An 18,944-nucleotide genomic window follows, 5' to 3' on the forward strand; every position below is an offset into this window, starting at 1 on the left:
GTGTGGTGGACGGACACACGGACACAAGGTGTATATAAATTGCTGATTTGAGCATGTTGTTTTTTAGAAGTGCTTTTGAAGGTTATTACCTAAATACCTATTAAGTACAAATAAGTGCGTGCCTTTACTTTACTCTGTGAAATATTTTTGTGTCAATGTCAATAATTAGTTGTCAAGACAAGGTAATTCCGAGGTAAGTCAAATCAAGTCAAATATTTTTAATTGAATCACAAAAGAAAGCAATTACAATAATAGGTAAATCAAAGTTATAATTATAAAACGACTTTGTCCTTACACAGTGAGGGTAGCAGGAGAAGAAAAGTTTCGAATAGTTACGAGTAAATTCAGAGCTTTTGTTGCCCAAAAAAGATGTATATCCTGCTATGTGTGGAGTTAGCCTTTTGGAAACATGTAAACCTTTATTTTTTGAATTGGGTATACTACTTACCTCTTGCATTTTTATACATATAGGCATTGAAAAAGTGTCTGAATTTGTAAGAAAGCACAGAACACTTTTTAAAACTGTTAGTGATTTATTTCCACGAAACACAAGAAATTGTACTTGTGGTGGACAAACAACGAAAAACAAGCCGATTTTGGAAGAATTGTACGGTGATGTGTGTAAACATAATAAGTCCAATAAAATACTACATTTTCCTACAACAGCTCAAAGAAGTGCCCGATAGCCAATTTAATAAAAAAATACATGAACGCAGATTTTATTAATTAAATTATTTTTTGCAGAATTAATGCATATTATAATTATTATAATATAATGTTAGAAATATTTATTATTTAGGTATACCTACATATAATATTATTCAGTTTTTTAGTTAAGTTTAAATTGAATTTGTACATATGTAAATAATTGTGAATATTTCGCATGCTAATTAAGGAATGTACATAAAAATATTGTAATAACCCCCGTAAACCAACCATTATTATACCAAAATAAATTGATTGATTGATTGATAAAAAACCAATTAAAAAACCTAGAAATCCGAGTGTGCCAACCCTTGAAGTGCAAGTATTTTCTTTGCAATAAGGAACACCATTAATAAATTTAATAATGCGAAAACCAACAGCTGTGTTCAATTTGATGTGCAATGTGCAATAATTCGAGAAGACAACGGACAAAAGTTGCATCTCAATGGCATGCAAGCATGCATAAAAATGCAGTAAAACAAAATTTATCGAAGCTGTTACCGCATCCATACATTTCCTGGATCGATCGGAGGTCAGCGGCACTGCGCTCACGCTTGACGCTAGACCATGGTTGCCACAAACTTATTCACAAACCATTTCACCGACTAGGCCTTTACATTTGCAGAAAGCAAGCGTGATCGGAAGGCAGCTTATAATGGTCCGCGTATGATCGGAAAACTGGCTTTAGCAGCTCGAAGTTAGGTCTTGCGCAGAGTATGACCCGCCGTAGCCGAGCGCGCACGTATTGCGCACTCGCATCGCGCTCTAAAACAAAACACAGTGCGCGTTGAATTAACTTGATCAGTGACGGCTCGCAATCGCATCTCCCAGGTATTTTTAGACGAACGCTTCCAAACAGGTTCTTTGCGAAAGTGATACCGGTTAGTACAAAAAAACATCTAGAACGACTTTTAGAAACAATTTGCAAATGTGTAGTTTGCAGGCGCATCGACCGGTTTTATTTTAGCGTGTAAAAGTAGTTTAAGGGCAAGTAAAACATTTGTTAAGCGAAGTCAATAAACTCTTTGAGCACTTAAATCACAAATGACGAACTTTTTTGCTGGGCATGGTTAGTTACATGTTAGTTAGCATTAGTTTGCAATTTTCGCGGTCCAAAACTTTAATCGTTTGTTCATGATTCCGGCATTATGTTAACTACTCTTCTTTAAGTGCCTAATTTAATGTTTTATTTAAAACTAGGGTCATTGCGCTAGTTTTCGTCCAGCTTTAATTTTAAACCTACATTGCTGCATATCCTTAATGTCTAAACAATTATATCTATCTACATAAAAATTATATTTCAGAAATAGCAAATTAAAAATGAAATAATTGAATTGCTAATCCGTCAAGTGGACGAAAACTAGAGCATGGACGGAAACTAGCGCAATGACCCTAGTTTTAAATAAAACATTAAATTACGTATAGGTTATTTAAGAAGACTTCATTTCTGGATTTTCTGGATATAAATAACCATAATAAAAGCGATACCTACGAGTCTTTATTAAACCCTTGTCTGTGTATGACGAGGATCCTGCCAAATTTTGAGTTATCTTTTTGCATTCTTGTCGAGAACGATGTTTTCTGCCATTGTGTTCACAAGTCACAACCAAGGTTCAACCAAGGACCATATATATAATACTAGCGACCGCCCCGGCTTCGCACGGGTAGTTCAACTCATTTACACAAAACCTTTACAAATTATACATAAAAACCTTCCTCTTGAATCACTCTATCTATTTAAAAAAATCGCATCAAAATCTGTTGCGTAGTTTTAAAGATCTAAGCATACATAGGGACAGACATACCTACAGACAGCGGAAAGCGACTTTGTTTTATACTATGTAGTCCTTGGTACCACTTTACCAAAGGTTAAGAATGAAGATATAGTTATTTGTGCAACAAGAGAGGAAAGTTGGTTTTTCTTGCGAGTGTTTATTTTGAGTCCCGAGAAAGCGAAAGATTCCATAATTGAATCACGAGCGAAGCGAGTGATTCTATGGTAGAATCTTGAGCGTAGCGAGGGACTCAAAAACACGAGATGTAAAATAACTTTGCTCTCGTGTTGCACACATAATTTTTCACCTCAGTAGTGAGAACATATTAAAGGTTAAAATGTATTTCGAATTACACAGAATAAACAGAAAAAAAAAAGTATTATAATATGTACGATACGATACGATACGATACGATACGATACGACACGAGACCGGACCGGTACGGACCGGACCGGTTCGGACAGGACCGGACCGGACCGGACCGTACCGTACCGGACCGTACCGTACCGTACCGTACCGTACCGTAGTATGAAGTTCATGGCCTTCACTAAATTAAAAAGCTACATTGTTTCACTCCCTGGAGTGAGGAAAGTCGCACTTTCCTCACTCCAGGGAGTGACGAAAGTAGGCTTGTTCGAGCTGCTGAGGTGAAAAATAAATATTGCTCTTCCTACGCCTACGTAAAAAAGCAGCCCTTAGGTTAGTCATAATCCTAATTCATATTTTATTCTTGATTATGACAAATCGTCAGGTGACAACCAAAACTCACAAATTACTTACTAAAAAATAATTAAACAAAAATCAACCTTATATTGGTACTAATACGGTTCACTATGGCTATGAACTTGTGGTGGTGATTATTAGTAGGTTTTGGTTGTCACCTGACGAAATGATCTCTATTAATTGTCGATAAAAATTAACCCAATTACAAGTTAATGAGCTATTACTTAATTGATATTTTAATTGACAGTTGAGACTTCCTATACAATTTATGACAGGTCATTAAACTGACTAACACGAATTAAAATTATCGGGTAATGACTTTATGTAGTTAATGATTAGATAATCGATTATCTACACCCCCTAATAACACGTGAAATGTAATGTGTATTATTATCATTTGTAGAGTCTGTAAAGTTTATTTGTAATTCAAGAAACAGGCAAATTTTATCTTTTCCTCCAGTTTATTTAAAATCATTAGTTTTTATGGAGATTGAATGTAAAAAGGCAATTCTTTGATGTTTTAAAATTGTGGAATATCGAATGAATGTATTGTGAGATTTCGAGCGCATGCAATTTTTGATACATACATTTTTTTTACTCGTAGTGACTTTTTATGGATTCGTTGATCCTTATTAGTCGTCAATGTATCGAAAATCGCATGCAATTATCGGTGATGTCTGTAGAGTCCATAATTAAATGCTAGTACATAATGTTTTTTCATTTGTTTTAGTATCCTAATGAGATGGCGCGGTACCAGTTTCTTTGTTTAATCGCAGCAGCTGCATTCGGTGAGTTTTTGTTGTTTCTATAAATGATACCGATCATTTATCATAACATGAGGTACCTACGCGTTTTATGGTTATCTAAACCAGTAATCAGACAAATCTATAAGTTTTCGAACAATAGGATAATAACTTTGTTTCGTTTAAGTATATAGGAACATAATTTTACGTGTACTTAGTAGGTACCTTCTTAAAATTTCCAAATTTTTTTTGTTAATATTTCCAAAATTACATAGTTAATTTTATCAAATTCCCAAATCTTTTAAGTAGGTATAAGGTACTCGCCGTAGAAACAGTGTATAACCCTCTACCTCGCCCTATCTAAATTACATTTAAAATCGTTATTTATAAATTATAATTCTATTCATACATTCCTATGCATAGACTTACAAGAAAATGTAATGCTCGTAGTAGTCTAATCACAGAACATAACATTAGAACAAATTATCCGCGGTCTCTAAAAAATCACGTTTGTTGTATGGGAGCCCCCCTTAAATATTTATTTTATTCTGTTTTTAGTGTTTGTTGTTATAGCGGCAACAGAAATACATCATCTGTGAAAATTTCAACTGTCTAGCTATCGCGGTTCATGAGATACAGCCTGGTGACAGACGGACAGACAGACAGACAGACGGATAGACAGACAGACAGAACTCCCGTCTTTACCCTTTGGGTACGGAACCCTAAAAAACGTCAAAATTAAACCACAAGCATAGCGAATGGTTCGGAAAGTGGAATTTTGACCGCTGAGTGGGTTTCAAGGCGCGATGACTAAACTAAACAAACTTTGCTACCAAGTGAAACACAAGAATTTTCACCACACCAACGCGGGGAAAATGCTAACTGTAAAACATTACAAATCAAATCCGAATGGACGTTATTAAATATTTTTCATTCAAAATTATCATTTATTAAATGTAAATTCTATCAGCCAACTTGAAAGCAAGCAACTTTCTCTGATGATTTTGACGAATAAATAAATACGAACGAATAAAGAGAGCCTTTACGAGCTGGTAGTGAAAGCTTATTTTTATTACCATATTCTCACACAATAAATTAAAACTGATTTCCTTACGTACGTTATGCGCGTACTCATTTTATCAATAAAATTGCCTCAAAGGTGCAGCAGGCTGCTGCACCTTTGCCAGCAGCGATATCAACGTCGCCACAGTATACAGGGTGGCTAAAAAATAAGTGCATTCCCGTTGCCAGGGAGGTTTTGGGATTATACTGAGCAACTTTTACTACGGGACCAACCACGAAATCGAGAAATAAAAATTTACCCTCCCATAGAAAAAAGACCAGCCAGCCCAAAATGTATGAATCAGCCAAAAATTTTTTCCCGATTTCAGGGTTGGTCCTATAGTAAAAGTTGCTCAGTATAATCCCAAAACCTCCCTGGCAACGGGAAAGAACTTATTTTTTAGCCACCGTGTATATGTCGCATCAATATTGCAGCTGCAATCACCCCGAATGTCACCTTTAGAGAATACGAGAGAGACGTTACGTCACTTTGATCTGGTAAAGTGGCTCTGCAACTCTAATGACTCGATTATCGGTATCTTCTGAGAACGTGGGCGTGATTCATACAGCAACCGTTTCCTGTTTGAGATCGGTCACAGTCCCAGTGGTCTGTGCCCCACACGGCATATTGGGTAAGCCGCTACCGATAACTTACAGGCTGTTAGTTCAGAATATACCTACATTTTTGGTTCTATTTGTCTTTTCTGCCCTTGCCAAATAATGAATGTTGATACCTACATCCCAAAATTACATTAGGGTCAAAAACGTTCGGAAAAACCGGCCGGCGTCTTATCTGTGGCCTCTGTGGGCATTACAAAAGTTAACGATTTGATACGTTTTTCTAAGACGTTCATTATACAAAATTAAAGAAATAAGAAGCTTGACATGCCTATAAGTAGGTAGTTACGAAAACTAAGCTTTAAAGTCCGTTTATTTTATGATATCTATATTTAGAAAAGATTGTATATAACCTTCTCATACGAAAAAAGTTTGACCCATTAAGAGGACCCATAAAAGTCACCCAGACCCAGAACCCAGACCAAGTCACCCATAGACCCAGAAACATCAGAATTATCTTGCCAATTTATGCTTAACTCTAGGGAAAGGCAACTTCTGTTTCTGTGCCTGTGTATCGTACCCCTTACACACGCACAGAAACAGAGGTTGTCTTTCCCGAGAGTTAAGCATAACAGGGAGAAATGATCGCGAATCCTGTGGCATAGCGATGACTAATACCAAGAATAATTAGATTTTTTCATTACAATTGTATTGCTTGTAAATTTATTCCATGCAGGATTAATACCTTACATTCCTTGCATTAGCTTACTGAAATTGTTATAACTTTTTCTCCCATAGATTGTATTTGGATGAGGCGATGCGCAGTGTTATTTTAAGCGATGTATATGCGCTTGTGCTTTAAGCACGAGTTGTTTATTAGCCCTCACCTCAGACAATGCCCTTTTACGGAAACGATCATGGACGGATCACGTTTCCCCTGGGCAACGACAAATGTCCGAGGCACGACACTCATGTATGTCCCTAGTTTTAAGCTGGTTGTTATTATCGTCGCTTACAGAATGCCTTGTTGCGAGACCAGTATAAGTAGTAGAAGGTCTTTGGAGTCCTCATTCTTAGGCTGCGAGCTGCGCCGTAGATGAGAGGAGACGTGCGGGAATCAATCAATACCATTGGTTGTACTTACTTAATCAAAGATAATTAAGAAGGCAAAGAGTGCTCACTCCATACATCAGTGTTGTTACCCGCAGGGGCCGCAGGGGCTCATTATTACTTCTCTTGCGAACTGTTAAAAGTCAATTCTTATTACTCTGAGGCATAGGGTGGAAAGTCATATAAAATGTGGCTTTACATCAGAGAAACTTATGCTTCATGTGCAATAAGGACCTTTCTCAGAATTTCAGATAAAAAGGACCTTACTGCATTTTAAGCTTAAGGACCCTTCTGTGTTGGAAAGCCACAAAATGACCCTTCGTGCGATCTCGCCAGAGGTCACGCTTCAGTCAACAATAGTTATGTTTATTTCATACCATGTATAATTTCGGACTCATTTTGTACCTTGTCACAGTGACAATAGTATGAGATCTCTAGCTTAGTCTCTAGCGACTTTCATATTGATTGTTACTGTGACAAGGTACGTAATGGGTCATAAATTAAAATCTTGGACCATCGTCCACGCTGTTAACTGAGCGTAAGTAAGCCTTATTACAACCATGTAAGGTCCGCCGATGGACAGATCAAGTGTTGCTGTTTGTAGGTAAAGTTACATTGTTTTAGACATAAATTACAGGACGTACGGGCGGGATCAATATGTTGTGTAGGTAATAAACTTCAAGTACATACATTTTACCTTTTATTGCTTTCACATATAAGTTATAGACTTTCCTATGTCTTGTTTTTAAATTGATCGAAGTCAAGTTTAGTAATGAATTGATCGATTTCTTCTACTCAGGATTGGAATACAAACTACGTACAATGAATAGGTAGGTATAAATTTAAATCTAACCTAGACTAGGTTATGGTATATCTTCGCCTGCAGCCTGAAAATATGATTAAAGGGGTCTATTATTAGAGGGAGCTGAAATAGTACCGTTATGTGCCACTGTACAATATGTGGTATTTTCTATAAAAAGGGACCTTATTGTCGATGGCGCTTACGCCATTATAAACGATGCTCCGATATAAATACAATGCCGCGCGACGGCGTGCGGCGTAAGCGCCATCGACAATAAGGTCCCTTTTCATAGAAAATGACCCATATATCAATATCACTATATCTAATAAATATAATTTTAGACTGTTAGTCAAACTTGCAATACACATGGTGACGCAAAATAAGTGAAGCAAGCCTCATTCACGGCTGAGTCACGCCATTATATTCTACTCTACTACGACAGACAGAAATTATTCACGCTTGTCCGTTTTGTCCGAGATCAGATATTAGCATGTTCGGAATAAACCATTATAGAAATACCCGGCCGTAATAGCATTAATATAATACCTTTTGAGCGAGTATAATAGACATTATATAGGTAGTGTACAATTATAAAACATCTTTTAATGGACCTGTCGTAAAATTGTGATGTTTTGTTTTGGGATATCATGAAGGTTGATGATGGCATAAGTTATACTGGCGATGATTTTAAGATTTAAAACATTCAATATAACACATATTTTATCTGTAAATCCAATAATATAATATTATATTTGTCGGAAAACGGCTGAATTTGAGCTTCGTCGGGAATCGTGGGCGTATCATACTAGACTAGAGAGAACACATTAGATCTTTCAATCGTTGATGACGAGGGCGTTCAATAAAATATGATAAAAACAGCTCTGGCTTTACTGGAAAAGACTGATTACAAATCATAGCACACTTTACATTTTTCAAGTTGAGCAAATCAGTAAGTTAGATCCAGGAACCGCTATCTTCTCCAGACGTCATCTTCTCCCGTTCGTTCTCGTCTGGAGATTCTTCAATAAGAACCACGAATGAAAGTGATTGAATTTCTAATTCATACAACACTCTCTAGGATAGGATAGCCTATGCCCTACGACTTTCGCTTTTTACGTACATTTACATAACAAAAGTTTTCAGTTAATCCGCAAAAAGTTATCAGTTACTTTCGTTTGAAAGTTACTTTCTTTATGAATGGCCATCATCAATCCAATCTAATATGGCACGCCCCACTCCTTGTTCGGAATAGTTTATCAAGTATAAAGAAGGGCTTTACAGTCTATTTTAATCATTATTCATAACTTCTGCCAGCGACTTCGCCTGCGTGTAATGATGATGATGATTGACGGTAACTACCCTAATGTCCCTCCCCGGGCCTCAAACCTAATACCATTTTTATCTAAATTGGTTTAAGCGTGAGGAGGTAAGTATTAACAAACACTACAGACAGACAGAATTATTTTCGCCTAACCTATAATATACCTAATAGTTGGGATTAAACAAGACTGGTATCCAATCCACCCACAGTATGCCTGCAGAGTGCAGACCCTATAGGTATCCGCCACGTATCCGCTAGGCTGGGCACGGGCAAGAGGCTTTTGGATTTCGGCTAAAAATATTACTTGTTTCTCATATTTGTTACTTGTGAGCATGTATGCGCGTTTCATTATTCATTCATTAATCACGTTTTGGTTCTTTAGTTCTTTTACGATGATATCACCGGCAATCGGAAAATAAACCCATCGTGTGTAAATAAACCCGTAATTTATAAATAGATCCCTCTTAGTTAATGTCTGTTACTGTGTTAGGACAGTCGTAGGTACAGTAGGTTTATATCGGATCGGCCAATAGGTACTTATATTCACAAATATCCGAAGATAGCCTCTATTATGTTAGGTACAAGATGTTAAAGTCCATATTCTGATATTTTGAGTATTGGACCTTTTCAGCTCCAATATATCAGATGGCGACTGTAGGTACCTACCTACATAAACGAAACTACGTTTTTGTTTGATTGAGACAATAGTTATTTGTGCAACAAGAGAGGAAAGTTGGTTTTTCCTGCGAGTGTTTATTTTGTCCTACGAGATGTAAAATAACTTTGCTTTTCACCTCAGTAGTGAGAACATATTAAAGGTTAAAATGTATTTCGAATTACACAGAATAATAATATAAAAAAATATACAATTCCTCAAACAGATACTTCAAACTTCAAATATCTATACGTTATGTGTTTATATATACAATTCACTTAATTTACAATACAATACAATAAAATTACAATAAAAAAATAACCTTCATTAAAAATACCTACCGTTTTACGGTTTTAACCTATTATATATTTATACCCAGAAAAAATGTGAATGACGCATTACATCAAATAGTTACTTATAACAGGTATTTCCTACCACTGCCACACTTTACAATACTCATGTATAAAATACTTATATTCGCACCTACTTACTACTTTTACTCATTGGTAGTCTGTGTTTAAACGGGAGCTCTGGGTCAGTGGATTAACGTTAAAAATAAATCCAACACTAAGCAAACGAAGTGAAACAAAGTGAAACGTTACTAAATGCTCATCGAAATACAGAATAATGGCTTTCTCCCTCACACGGTCGCACCCACTCGTCTGACCTACTTAAGTCGAGTAAAACCTCATATTTCTGGTAACTTAATAGGTATTATCTCTGTAAATAATAACACACAGAAGGGAACGGCCGCCTCTCCATACAAACGTAGTCCCTATCTTTTTCCCTGGATATTAACATTATACTACAACTAATTTTACACAATTCGATGTATATTAACTTCAACTAAATGCCCCTTTGTTTGGTTATTTAGATTTTTAAATTGTTAAGTACAAGAGTTAACAATTATTATTAGTTATATTTTTGGAGCTTCCAATTTGGAAGTTCCAAAAATATGTTTTATTATATATTCGCATTTTTTCGCTCCTAATTCATATACCTAGTATATCTAATAATAATAATAAAATACTAACTAAATGGCATATGGTTATAACTTAATAAACATCAAATTGTCTATAAGTATTTTCCATATTGTCAAAATCCAGAGAGGAAAATGGGGACAACGTTTGTCTGGCGAACCGGTCGTTAACTTTTCTCTTAAGTTCCATTAAAACTGTTGGTTCTTCAAGCATAACTTGGCATGTAAGAGACTGTATATTTACATTTACCAAGGGCCTGACACTCTTTGATAAAGAAAGATAGTCTTATTGCGATTCCTATAAGAGGAAAGAGAAAATAGTGCCATGGTTTGTCTTTATCACCGACCGGGAATTTTTTCATGGTCGGGATATGGCATCGTACCAAGTAGGCGATGGCGAAATACCGAAATTTATAAGAGTGAAAGAGAAAAAGGATTATGCTGCCATACATGAAACTGTCAATACATGAATATGGCTCTTACCCCTGGTCGCTCGGTTTCATGTCTATAACTACTTATATACTATGTCTATGACATTTACCGATAGTCGAATGTTTTGTTTACGCTCAATGGCGAAGTAAAAATTAAATTAACTTTGTTAGCCTTGACAATTGGTGGAACTCGTTTACCGGGACGGAAAAATTAATGTCATTTATCATGTTGCTTATTTGACTTATGGCGATAAATGTTTACGAATTTTCCGTTTGTATTTTTTAGTAATTGGTTAGAAAAGCGCTGGTGGCCTAGCGGTTAGAGCGCGTGACTTTCAATCCGGAGGTCGCGGGTTCAAACTCCGGCTCTTACAAGTGAGTTTTTCGGAACTTATTTACGAAATATCATTTGATATTTGCCAGTCGCTTTTCGGTGAAGGAAAACGTCGTGAGGAAACCGGACTAATCCCAATAAAGGCCTAGTTTACCCCTTCGGTTGGAAGGTCAAATGGCTGTCGCTTCCGTAAAAACTAGTGCCTACGCCAATTCTTGGAATTAGGTGCCAAGTGGACCCCATCAGGCTCCCATGAGCCGTGGCAAAAACCCGGGATAAGGCAAGGAAGATGGTGATGGTATAGATTTAATTACTAATATGTCGACGGAAAACTTCCAACTTTTGAAATTTTCTACATGAAAATATCTTCAAAAATTTCCTACGAGGAATGATATTTCCTATTTATGAAATGGAAACTTTCTTTATTACGTAATTTCTGAAAACTTTACCACTTTTTTGGAAACATGTATTTAAAAAAAAACTTTCGCAACTTGCACATTTGTTAATTCACTTTCCTTTGTTATTTTTGTTGAAAACTTCTGTTGTGTTTTATTATTAGAATTTCTCTCGTTTCTTGCAATGTCATAATGACCTTCTTATTCTGCCTCATAATATGCTATTAAGGCCGTTCCGTCGGTTTGCCGCGGTCTCTGTCACATTTCGCAAGAAAGAACGGGAAAAATCATGCGCGCCAAGTGTCAATTTTGATCGAATTTAGTCGATTTTTATTTATTTTAAAAACGTTACCCTACAATATCGAAATTCGAAAGCTATGAAATTATTATTTAAGTTAAGATTGTATTTTCTTCTTTTTTTATTTATAGTATCACATAATAAATAACCGAGTAAAGTTGGATTAAAAGTCCGAGTTAGAGGTTACTTTGGGAATTAATTGTATCGAGCGAAGTGTCATAATTCGTGTATCGGAAGCTATGATATTAAGGATAATATGGTCAAGAACTACATATATTTTTTCCACGTCTACGAATATCAACGCCTCTTAGAAAAACAGGATCATATAAGGAGATTTTTCGCCTTCTGGCTCAGGGAACCGCCTTAACTTAAAACTTAACTAAAAAAGCTTAACGCTCTGCGAGCTCTATATAATGAATACTCAAGTAACCTGTCTTGCCGCAATGCAGAGAAAAACGGATAACTTGTGAGCGTACAAATTGACATTCGTTCTGCCTCGTTACAAAGGAATTAAATGTAAGATAACATCTCTTCAAAGCGATTATATAAGATTTCGTGGGATCGTAAACCACTCAACACAACCAATTTTATGAGAATTTTACCTCGAACATCGAAATACGAAATTTCGTCATCTGTCTCTATCGCACTTGCATATTCTAGCGATAGAGAGGCCTGAGGTCATTGTATGATCATTATTTTGTAATAGCCAAAACACATGAGCTTAGCGGTGCTGGTCGTTATATGATTTTCCGGCAATCAAAGAATGATAGAGACGATTTTAGTTAATGGCAATGGCAGAGTACTTTTTTGGATTATGGTAAATCCAGAAAAGATACTATTTGTACTGGTAGAGTCAATGTACAGATCTCTGGGCACTTTATTATCATCACATTGTCAAGTACCTACTGCCATACACAGTAGACAAGATGGCGCTGGTCGCTGCTGCAAAGGCTGCGTTCAGCTTATGATGCTTGGCTTAGGGTGCTTTGCTTGGGTGCTTGCCTGAAATAAAATCAATTTTTTTATTTTTTTATTTATGGTTGGGCCTTGTCGTACGGCTGCGATCGTGGCCCAAAATGGTCCCGCCGGAAGATCAGCGCTGACTTTCGGGTCAGCATTATGCTAAGGCGAGACCATTTTTGTAGCAAACTTTAAATCCTAATACCTATTTTATAAATTCCTATAGTTTTAGTTATACTTCTGTATGTAATTTTAGTTTTTAAGTTTGTCACGAATAAAACATTTGATTCTGATTCTGATTCTGATCATTGCACGCTTGAGGTTTGAGGTTTCAAATCAGACAGTGAATATTTTTTCCGCTTACCTTAGTGACTCCTGCCTGACGCAGTTTAGGCTTGTAGAAAATACAGACCATATATATTGTGTTTATTATTTTATATACTCAAAAGCCAAATACTTTGGTTACATGAAGTCCTTAATAATTATGTCCTTGGTAGTTGATAAATCCTCACATGAATCAGGTTCGCCTGCACGCGGAAACGGCCGTCTTCCTGCAGGTGGCGCGCGCGTCGCTGCCGAACAATGGCTCTGGCAATCTGGATTACATTTATCTTTTTTATAGCGTGAAATGCCCATTTTAGCCGAATACGATGAAGCCAAAGGAGAAGGAATGGGTGGGTGGAGGTTATTAGTGTAAACTAATTACTAGACTCTAGCTACGCTAACTTTGCACAAACTTAATGAGGGCTACCGCATTTAATTTCGCCGCTAGGGGCGCTAGTGTAAATGGAGGTCTTTCGAAATGAAGCATAGAAGTTTTGGGAGTTTCAAGCTTTTTTATCGGGAAAATTCACTCCTTATTCATAATTGTGGTAAATCTTTGTCCATCTTTGATTAATCATGGTAAACAATAGATATAGCTCAATAAATGTTAGTGGTTTAAAAAAGTGCCAACTAAAATAAAGCCGGAATATATGATCACGCGCCATGTTGCGGAATTTCACTGAAACTAATTTTTTCATACTATACTGAACTGTCACCCTATACATGAAAATAACAGCGCCCTCTTGACAATGATCATATATTAATTGGTCAGGCTTTACATGCAAAATTAAACAGGTTGTAAAAATGGCACATTTAGACGTGAAAATACTTTTGTGTATATTAGAACGTATTGATTTTATAAAAATAAACATAAAATAATTTTTCATTTTTCATGCTCTAAAAGAGGGTCATTATTGTTCTAAAAGGTGTGCAGAAAATGATACGTGTCTGCACTAGAGCATTTTACGTTCGAAGTATGATTTTTTATTTATTTTTACGATAAGCAATTAAATTTTGAGTTTAAATGGATTTGTCATACAATTTCCATTCTGATATTTGACTCCCCATTCAATAAATAACGACACTTTAGCCTAAATTGTTAATTGAGTTAATTGTTAGTTAAGTACCTTCAAGAAATAGTGTAAAATTAATACTTAGTGTGTTTTTTAAAAAAAACACATGCATTTTACTTTCATCGTATTCGAAATGAAAAGTAGAGTGTTTAACTCGGGTGAAAGGCAACCTCGGCCTATTAGCGCTCTCACTGCGTTCGCGCGCCAAAATACCTCGGCAGCAATGAGTACCTTTCATCCCTTGGTTAACAATCTACTATTGAGATCAGTTTTTCTGGACCTACATCTACAGTGGCGCCAACTGGTGAGCACGAAAACGGTAGCCCTCATTGGCAGGAAAAATGTATACAATCCCTATAAGCTCCATACTTTACGTAGTACTTAGCATGAAAACTTAGCGTGTGCCGACTCTATACTTAGCCGATTTTCATACTTTCTAGTTTCCATACTAAAGTGAGCTATTTTCACTGCGCTTGATACTATCAGGATCTCTTATGCAATAACAACAAGGTATTGCCAAAGCAGTACGTAGGTAGAGCCCGTGCAATACAAGCCTCTCCTATCGCGATTAGTCTAAATCGAGTTATAAATCGATTCTCGGGTTACGGGTCAATTACTCGATAGTCTCGGTCACGTCTCGATAGCTCGCACAAATTATCAGATGGACTCACTAAATTGGATTGCAATACCACCTTGGAAATAGACAATGACAACAGATCGCTCAGATAAGTGTTTTTCACATTGCTGGGGTGAGCGATATCTAGCGAGAGTAGCGAGTGTAAAGTTCCATTTACATTTACTGCTTTTTAGGGTTCCGTAGGTACCCAAAGGGTAAAAACGGGACCCTATTACTAAGACTCCGCTGTCTATCTGTCCGTCTGTCACCAGGCTGTATCTCATGAACCGTGATGGCTAGGGAGTTTAAATTTGAACAATGATGTATTTCTGTTGCCGCTATAACAACAAATACTAAAAACAGAATAAAATAAATATTTAAGTGGGGTAATTAATACAACAAATGTGATTTTGTAACCGTTTTTTTTGCGTAATGGTACGGAACCCTAGTGCGCGAGTCTGACTCGCACTTGGCCGGTTTTTGTACCTTTTGGGGCAAAAAATCGTTAAATATTTTTGTGTACAAGCGTGTAGTTGACAGTATGTTCGAAGCAAGAAGCTCGTAATTTTTTACCGAGTAAAATAATCTTTACAGGGTATAAAGGACCTTAACCTTAAGAGCTAAATCTAGAACGATAAATAGGTACCTTTGTCGCATGTATACTCCCAACTTATAGAGAATTTAGATACATCCAGATTAGTGGCGTGCATAACTGAACCATGTACTTAAGCGACCGTGACAAATTCATCCGATAGATGGTTTTTAGGGCGCTCTTAAATTTTGTAACAAGTGCAAAAACTTCCTGTGATCACAGTTTCTCGCCCGAGAGGGTTACAAAATCCCTATAGCACAGCTTCAGCAAATTTTCCGAAAATGAAGTCGTCATCGTTTGGAAACCAGCTTAATCCCAGAAACGTCTATATATATATATATTTTTTCCCGCTGAGTTGGTTCAGCTAATCACTAGAAGTACTATTAGCTCTTTTGAACCTAAAAACCTTGGTATATATATATATTGGTGGACCCAGGTGGCTTAGGTGGCCCTTAGGCTTTAAGTTAGGACATAATCAGGACAGAGAAACGCTAAATGGATTAGCTAACATTATGAAATAAAACTATTACTAAATTCAATATACGCGATATAATCCGTTTTCATAGTTTTATTTCATGAGTAACTATCGCGGTAACCGAAGACAATATTAGCTAACATTATTACATAACCTAATATCATTAGGATTCGATGTTACATTTCATGCACTGGTCCGCCTAAGCTCGGTAAGCAAAGAGATCACACAGCAAACTACAATGTTGTAATAGGTAACTGCAATACACGTTTTTATTGTCAAACAATAAAGTCCCGCACATTTTCCCGCGGCGCAATCGCGTAAAAAGTGTATCGCAATACAAAATATATTTCCGCAATACCTTGCAAGAAAACTGAAGAAGCGTTCAATAAGAATACCTAAGTAAACGGACAGGAAGCCTATTCGGCCTTATAACATCTTGATTTGATTTTGACACTACTCAATCTACTCATCAACCGAACGAGCGCAAAGCGATTCCGTTTCTGCTTGGGCATAAATGTTTTCGTAGGTAGGGCCAAGAAGGAAACAGAAGCTCGGTAGAAAAAGGCCGGGTACAGTAGGTTTACTCATCCTAAACACGAAATAATTTCAACACCAGAGAGGTGATATTTGGGCGACTGAGCCACTGTTCGAGCTGTGCCACTGTTTCCGCCTTGACCCTACTACGGCTCGGCTGTTCTTCTTTACAGTTCGCATTTGTCAACGATTGTAGTGAATTTTTTGAGTAGGTTCGATAATTATACTGACGGATGTTTTTGTCTATTCAGGTTTTGGAAATATTTAAAAATGGCGGAGCCATGGGGTTGCCAGTTCTACAGCTTACAGAGCCACAAGTATCAACCCAAGTTGAGACTTTTAAATTTCGAATATGTTTCCAGTAAACTAAGTGACAAACAGTGACAGCCTAATGGCGACCATTACGGATAAGGCTCTACTAAACCAATTACATGTAATGGCTCCCGATAAGTGAGCAAAGTCGTAAACTTGAAAACGAGTCTCTTTTTACTTTCGAATAAAGAATCCTGATAACTATACCTTGCCGTCAATGGTTCAAATTCCAAATTCCAAATTATTAATTTTTTAAACATAGGTATGTATGGTTGTGGAATTAACTTTCCACTAAAGTATTCTCAAAACATTGTACCAACCTATAGTTCAAATGTGGAGTAGGTATCTATAGGTTTTTTAATCATTTTTTATTAGGGTTCCATACCCAAAGGGTAAAAACGGAACTCTGTCTGTCTGTCTGTCCGTCTGTATCTCATGAACCGTGATGATAGCTAGATAGTTGATATTTTCACAGATGATGTATTTCTCTTGCGCTATAACAACAAATAACTCATCACTTTCCACAACAGGTAATACATATGTTCGGCATGTCACAAGCCGTCAAGAAAACCGGTCGAATCAGCCTTCAGCTATAATTCAACAGTGTCAAAGGATGATTCATACATCACATTACCAATTCACACGTGTCAAACGTGAACCATGGGTTACATTAAATGTAACCGGATTTAAGCACCGTTAAGCTAACCTGACCTACTGATAATATTGGGGTGTCGGGATTGTTATTTGCTTGGGTACTGATAACTTGTAGCACTAAATAGGTGCGTTGGGGTGAATTCGAAAATAAAGTGCATTCAATAATTTTAAATTATTATTTTTTCTGTGTAGAATTGATGAGAAATAAGTAAATAACAATGAAGAGAAATGATCAAAACAAAACCTTAAGAATTATCCAGTTTATATGTAAAATATTAATGTTTTTAAATTAGTGTTTGTCGCCCCTTTTGTGACATTGAATGTGTTTAATAAATATATTTCAGTTCACATTCTAAGTGAATTTCACAAATTCTTATGGAAATAAAATAAAGAATCTGTAAACCGAATCCCAAATAATGTACGAATGCTAAGCCCTACCGATCGACAGTGGTAGGTTGGTAAGATAATTGTAATTGCGCGGTAGTTTTCTAGTAGAAGGTTAATTAGGTAGAACTAAAATCTAGTCCCTACCTTTTATAAATGTGAAAGTAACTCTTGTCACCTCTGAATAAATAGTAGATAGTTAAAGTCCGGGGGAATAACATAGGATAATTTTTATCACAATCATCTTTGCACGCAGATAGTCACGGGCGGAAGCTAGTTACAATATTAAACCGCACCGGAGTCAACAACTTCCATAAATTTGCTTGTTTTAGAGTTGTCTGTTTAGAATTGGTTCTAAACGTATATTAAAACTTAAGTCCTGTCTTGGGTCTCAAATTATCTCCATATCAAATTCCATCTTATTTGGTTCAGTCGTTTAAGCGTGAAGAAGTATTAGACAGACAGATATTAGTAAGGAATATCTGGGAGACCGAGTTTTGCTCAGAAAACTTTAAAGCTCAAAAATGCGCGTTTTCCCTGTGACTAGATCGATTTTTCGGCCCCGAAAACCCCATATTGCAAATTTCATCGAAATCGTTAGAGGCGTTTCCGAGATCCCCGAAATATATAAATAGTATAGGTATCTACAAGAATTGCGTCTTACGTAGGTGAACGACTCGCGAACGCGAAGCGAAGCGGCGCGACGCGGCGGCCCGCGCGGCGAGCAAGAACAAACCTTTGATACGTATTAGTAAGGATCTCATACTTAAAAAATATTTTCAAAATTACCTCATTGCCGAACTTATCCCAATGCACCTAACAGGCATATTTACGAGTAAAAAGGCCAAAGTACATCCATATTTGACTCTATCGACATAACGTATATCTAAGCAGTCTAAGTAAATATCCAAAGTAAAGTGTTGTTTTTAGCTGCTTTTGGTTTCGTTTCTTGTAATTTGTAATTGTTGACATTGAATCTTGTCTTTAAGCAATAGAGTCGGATTTTGAATACTTGTTTCTAAAAGACAATCCAGTGAGTGATGTGTTGAATTAATTAAGAGTATACTTACTCGTATCTCGTATTTTATTTTTAAAGAGAAAACATGGCCTTAAAGAAAGAAGGTCGTGG

General features: G+C 36.6%; 1 protein-coding gene across 1 annotated transcript in view; it reads left to right on the plus strand.

Moving 5' to 3' along the window:
- The first annotated feature begins 1,406 nt into the window (after positions 1–1,406).
- The window catches only part of LOC134743475 (uncharacterized), a 31,326-nt gene continuing 13,788 nt past the window's right edge, over positions 1,407–18,944 (plus strand). The window contains exons 1-2 of the mRNA XM_063676921.1: positions 1,407–1,586; positions 3,934–3,991. Coding sequence (XP_063532991.1) covers positions 3,946–3,991 — 46 coding nt within the window. The 5' untranslated portion in view covers positions 1,407–1,586; positions 3,934–3,945. The remainder of the gene's footprint in view (positions 1,587–3,933; positions 3,992–18,944) is intronic.

This window comes from Cydia strobilella, chromosome 8 (genome assembly GCF_947568885.1).
Source record: "Cydia strobilella chromosome 8, ilCydStro3.1, whole genome shotgun sequence".
Taxonomy (NCBI): domain Eukaryota; kingdom Metazoa; phylum Arthropoda; class Insecta; order Lepidoptera; family Tortricidae; genus Cydia; species Cydia strobilella.